The following is a 6071-nucleotide window of genomic DNA, read 5'->3' on the forward strand; positions in this document are numbered from 1 at the left end:
CGTGCTATTATGTAATTTAGAGGTGTAACATAACTAAAGAATTTGGTATTCAGTTAAATATTGTAACAAATTCTAAAAAGACATATTGAATGTTAGAAGTCCAAGCAAAACAATGTATCAAACTTAAATAAGATTTAAATGACATATACTGCTTAAAAAGAAATATAAGTTCATTACCTTTATTATTCAATCAGAAGTCAAACCTAAATTAGCTGAAATGAATGAAAGTACACAATAACAATCACAACATAGTAACGTAAGATTAAGACGGCTGCTGATTGTGAACTTAAAGCTTTATGAACTAAACCTATCTGAATATTTTCCCCCAGCATCACAGCAAGCACAAATCACATGTAACCTCATCTTCCACCTCTCCTCCTTACTAACCTCCCTGTGCATCTCGGAGGCTCAGGCTTGGTGGTGTAATTATAAATCACTGTGTAAAGCTGGTAATGAATAGAGGAAACCCCTCCGATGATAAAGTCCCCATCCTTTGAGAACGCAGGTGAACGTGGCGTACCCAGCAGAGTACACCTGGTGGATGAAGCCTCAGTGCTGACTCCAGGCTCAGTCCTCTGTGTCAGGACATTTACAAATTGAGCCAAGAGAACCAGTGACATCAGCTCCAATAAAGGGACTGAGAATCTCGGACCAATAAATAGGGTCCGCATTTCCCTCCGCCGAGTTTCGTTTGCTGTGTGTAAGTGTTGTTTTACAGGCTTATGAACATCTATGTCACGGCAGGTGTTCATTAGTCAGAGGGTGGATTCACCTATGATGTTTATGCTTTTAATGACACGAATAGTCATGAATTAAAATAACACGTTTTTAATACTTAAAGCCTTTCCTGATCTTTTTTGAACAACCAACAAAGGAAAAAAAAAAACAATCCTGAAGTTGCAAATGCTTGTTGGTAGCAATTTTTATATTAAGCAAATCACATTATTCACATTTTTGTTAGTTTTCTTTTTATTTCTTTATCTCACGTTGCATTGCAACCTGCTCTCACAGGGAACCAATTCAAACATGTACTGCTTAAATTTCTCTCAGGGTTTAGAGAGTGTATGATTCACCAGAGAAACAACCAACAACCAAGTGACAGACAAACTCGTTTTTTGACTGAGTCAATAATATAACATCAGCAGAACAAATACAGACAGACAGAGTGTGATACATTGTTACTGGATATACTGGTGAGAAAAATCAGGAACAGAATTTCATCAACTTGCTATAGACACATGTTACACGTCAGTCGTTTCTAATCCATCTGAAAGCCCAAAAATTATGGACAAACCTGAGCATAATGCAGCTTTTCATTTTGATCTCAATACCAACTAAATCTGTTTTTACCATGTACTGTTCCATCTGTTTCTATCTTCTCCCAAATTAGCTGATTTTTGTGTTTTTTACAACATGTAGAAGCTATTGACAGGATTGCAGAAAGGTTTATTTATAACAATGTAATCATATGTTTTCATCACACTTATTTTTTTAGTAAAACAGTTACAAAGTAAACAATGATAATAAATGATTTGTCAAATGTCGTCTCTAATTTAGTATGAGCATGTGGTTTCCAAGTGACATTAAAGTACACTATTACAATTAGTCTGCATGTTGCCACATAAAGCTTCGCAAAATTACAAAGATTTAACTATTTTGAAACACAGTGATAGTGGAAGATTAAACTTGAACTGAAGAGAAAAAAGTCAGATAGAAAGAATATTATTTTATTTTAGAAGCCAAAATAGAAAGCAGATTTCCCCTAGCAATTATCACAATATCATAATAGAACTGATTTATTGTCAATCTCAAGAAAACTCCAAAATTGATTTATAGAATTGAGAGCTGTGATTGGGTTATTTAACAGCTAAAACTAATAGAAAACAAATTGCAAAGATTCAGAAGATAAAGTTTGTGTTAGCTCCAATATGTGATGATTTTTTTCCCCAAAATACATGAACACATACGTAGTTGTTCATAGCAAAGTACTTTTTCAAGTTTTACCATGTGTATTGTCAGAAATGTTTGACAATCTATGAAAATGCAACAGTGCCAAAATAGTGAAGTGTATTTAGCCAGAGATATGTTTTAGGGGAAAAGAAAAATAAAGTTGTGGGGGGGTGTGGAGCAAAAACATATAGATGACAAAATCATAATATCAGTATAAGAAGAAAATTATTAAAAGACTGCTCCATATTGTTATCTAATGTTAAACTATGAAAGTTTTTTTTTAAATACATCTGACCTAAATGTTTAGGTTTATTCATAAAAAGCTTTCTTGTCACTTTTCTGCCAATCTTCTAGCAATTGACCATCAATTCTTGTTCATCAAACTTTTCTTGGTGTTTTTTTCAGGCCGCAGCAAAATGATGAAACACTTTGGAGCAAATATACACAGTATGAGTCCAAAACTGGCGGCCAGAATAGCAAATATCTCCACAGCCACAGTAAATTTTCCAGGAGAGCTGACATAAGCTGGGATGAAGGTGATCCAGACTGCACAGAATATCAACATGCTGAAGGTTATCATCTTGGCTTCGTTGAAATTATCAGGTAGTTTCCGAGCTAGAACAGCTAACACAAAGCAAAACACAGCCAGCAGGCCGATGTAGCCGAGCACAGCCCAGAAACCAACAGCAGAGCCTAACGCACATTCCAGGATGATCTTCTCCTTGTAGGTGGTCAGATTTTTCACTGGGAAGGGAGGACTCACAACCAACCAAATGATACATATTATAACCTGAATAAAGGTGATTGACATTACAGTCATTCTTTGCTGTGGAGGACCAAACCATTTCATTGCATTACTACCAGGAAGTGTAGCTTTAAAGGCCATTAGAACCACTATAGTTTTCCCAAGAACACAGGAGATACAGAGAACAAATGTGATGCCAAACGCTGTGTGCCGCAGCATGCAGGACCACTCAGAGGGGGCTCCAATGAAAGTTAATGAACATAAGAAACACAGAGTCAGAGAGAAGAGCAGCAGGAAGCTCAGCTCAGAGTTGTTGGCTCTGACAATTGGAGTTGTTCTGTGATGGAAGAAAATTAATGCCGTAATGATGGCCAGAAAGGCTCCACTAACAGAAAATGCAGCCAGGATGATTGACAGGACTTCACCATAGGAAAGAAACTCAACTGGTTTGGGAAAACAAGCATCTCTGTTTGCATTTGGCCAGAACTCTCTGGGGCATGGGAAACACTCGAGAGAATCTAAAACAAAAAATAAAAACATTGTTCTTATTACATACATAGTCAAGGATGTGGATAAATTTGAAAACATATTTGACTTTACCTGTCATATTACTGATCTCTCCTTCAGGACATGGTATACAGTCATAGCAGCAGATTGGTTTTCCTTTCTGCAACACTTTACGAGTTCCTGGAGGACAACTCTCTGAGCAAACTGACACTGGTACCTGTAATAGAGACAGAGAAAAGAAATTCAATTATTTTACAACCAGCATTATCAAAACAATTAATTACTGCTAAGACAATCATCCTTTTGATCATATTACTTCTTTTCTCCCTTCCAACCAAGTTAGGTTTCTGTTGATACGAAACTCCTGGCCTCTTGGCAGTGATGCATCATAATATCCCACTGTTACCAGTTCAATAACTCCACTCTCACTTTTCTGCCAGTTCACCAGCTCATAAAAAGCCACAGGGTCTCCATTAGCATCAAATGAGACATGATAACCATTCTTGGAGAAGTTTACTTTCTTCAATTCAATAAAAACCTTCAAATGAAACGAAAAATACAAATAAATACAATCGGCGTCCTTCAAAGTGAATTTTAAAGGAAGTTAGTAGTTTGTAATTGTTAATGAAATCTTCAGTGAAGTTTGTTTCTCTGTGAACTGACCTTTTTTGGCTCCAGTTTGATGTGGTTGTCACAGTGTATGGCTATATTTGTTATCTGACACACTGCACTGTGAATGGCATGTGCTATTGCATAAACAGCCTTGTACATCATGTTAGAAATCCTTAACTGAGATGTGTCAGTGTACGGGCTTTTTAGCGTTTTAATATCTTCAGTTCCGTCACATCCTCGCTTGTTTGGATCAGCAGCTGAAAACAGAGACTTTTATATATTTACTCTATTTAAAAGTAAATAATATAAGCAGTTATAATACCAAAATATCTGGTACTTTTTATGTAATTTTTTTATTTAAAAAACCTGCAAGAATTTTATATAATTATATAAATTTACAAATTTGTACAAGCAAGATATTGTGGTTCTGTAATTTGCCTACAGAGCTAAGAATCATGTTCAATACAAACAAATAAAAAACAAAAAGTTATATAATGGTAAGAAAAAAAGTAGGGGTTACAAAAAATATTTCATACTTTTCTTCCGGTCTATATTAATTATTTACATGAAAGATGCAAGAATGGTTGTATAAACTGGCCTAAGATTAAAGCTGATTTCACACATTTTGAAAGTCACACACTAACATTATTACTGTGTTGCAAGGTTTGATAACAAGGAATTTCAGTTCACTTTGATGATATGGCAGAGAGGAAAACATTCACATTTCACTAACAAATATCAGAAAATGGATCTATGTCAACGTCAAAATATTTAGAATAATCAACTATCAGCAGTTTCATTTCATATTATTTTGTTAATAAAAGGAAAAGCCAGCATAAAAACTTTCAAAATGTCTCACTTGTTGTCAGGCTGCAGTTGAATGCATCCTCCCAGAACTCAGTAAGCAGTGGGGAGGCAGCCGCTTCAGAGGGAGAGAGATCCAGGAGGAAATCTCTCAGTCCTGGGATGACAGACTTCTGAATGGCAACTCCAATGGCTCCCGCACAGAAACTGAATCTCATCAAGAGTGGATCTGTTACCCAAGATTCACTCCCGATCCACTGACGAGGTGGAGGAGGATCCCGAGCCAGTTCTTCTAGTAGGACTTTCATATCACCAGAGGCTGTAAATGCCACCACAACCACTGCTGTGGATCTGAAGAGACGACAGAATGTGTTAGGACAAACTAGCAGCACATCACAAAATTTAACCCTTTCTACATATATTAGTGATACTGATTACATGTAAACATTTCTTAAAAGCAAACACAAAAATCAAGATCTCCAACAATTAAAAAAATCTGCACCATTCTTGTTAATTTATTCTAAAACAAACTTAAAAGCTAGGTCTACAAAAGCACAAACCTACGGATAACGTCTGCAACTCTTCTGATTTTGCTCTGTTGGTTTGTCCTAAAAAAGGATTCAATGTACTCCACACAGATCCCCTCTCTCAGTGCTGCTTCTAGAAAAGAGGCCATGCCATTATTTCCATAATCTGAGTCTGAATGGACGGCTCCTATCCACGTCCAACCAAAGTGTTTCACCAGTTTGGCCAACGCGTCAGCTTGGTAATGGTCACTGGGAATTGTTCTGAAAAAAGTCGGGAATTGTTGTTTGTCTGAAAGGCAGGCACAAGTGGCAAAGTGGCTCACCTAAAGCAAAAACAAAAAGAAGGGAAAAATATTAGGAAGGGTAGAATAAAATGACACATTTGATAGTTTTAGTCTAATCACCAGAGGAATGTTGAAGGGCCCCATGATGCGTGACATGCTGATGGATGGAGTGGATCCAGAGTCTCCCACAGCAGCCACCACCACTCCAGACTGAGAACAATTATCTCCTACGTAAACCACAGGATCCTGACCGTTTGCCAGTTGAAAAGCAACATGCACCGAGACAGGCACCGAGACGCAGGAATCAAAGAGACGATATCCGAGTTTGATTCCCGGCAGCAGCTCTGTGCTGTTGTTTATCTCCTCAATGGCAAAGATCATTGTGCGGAAGAAGCGCAGCCCCCGGGCATTGAAGCTGAAGAAATGGATTAGGTGAAAGATGACATTTAATAAAAACTTTTAAAACTGTCTCATTTACATAAAAAAAACCATTCAGTCTGACAGGAAAGTAAGAACAAAGAAATTAAACAGAGAAGAGTTGGAGAAAGAGAAATAACTTGTAATTCATTTGTATAACAAAACTAAATAATTTGGTATTCCGTTAAATGTATTGTAATACATGGTATTGTTGTATTGCATTTT

At 36.8% G+C, this 6071-nt stretch overlaps 1 protein-coding gene across 1 annotated transcript; it reads right to left on the reverse strand.

Moving 5' to 3' along the window:
- Window positions 1-2258: 2258 nt before the first annotated feature.
- Window positions 2259-5826, reverse strand: LOC114161496 (extracellular calcium-sensing receptor-like). Its single transcript, XM_028044796.1, has 7 exons — window positions 5550-5826; window positions 5179-5468; window positions 4674-4969; window positions 3866-4071; window positions 3519-3740; window positions 3296-3419; window positions 2259-3213 (listed from the first exon to the last, which is right to left on the reverse strand). Exons 1-7 carry the CDS (start codon window positions 5808-5810, stop codon window positions 2315-2317), a joined length of 2298 nt encoding a protein of 765 aa, XP_027900597.1. The 5' UTR covers window positions 5811-5826; the 3' UTR covers window positions 2259-2314.
- Between the last annotated feature and the right edge of the window lie 245 nt (window positions 5827-6071).

The sequence above is a fragment of the Xiphophorus couchianus genome, chromosome 18, assembly GCF_001444195.1.
Source record: "Xiphophorus couchianus chromosome 18, X_couchianus-1.0, whole genome shotgun sequence".
NCBI lineage: Eukaryota > Metazoa > Chordata > Actinopteri > Cyprinodontiformes > Poeciliidae > Xiphophorus > Xiphophorus couchianus.

What these genes read in the sequence shown, in the direction of transcription:
- LOC114161496 (XM_028044796.1), bottom strand. Translation starts at nt 5,810, where the DNA reads ATGATCTTTGCCATTGAGGAGATAAACAACAGCACAGAGCTGCTGCCG. An exon ending in CAACTGCAGCCTGACAACAA is followed by an intron (nt 4,072 to 4,673) that starts GTGAGACATTTT and finishes CTCTGTTTTCAG; the next exon opens with CTGCTGATCCAAACAAGCGA. An exon ending in GGTTGGAAGGGAGAAAAGAA is followed by an intron (nt 3,420 to 3,518) that starts GTAATATGATCA and finishes TCTCTATTACAG; the next exon opens with GTACCAGTGTCAGTTTGCTC.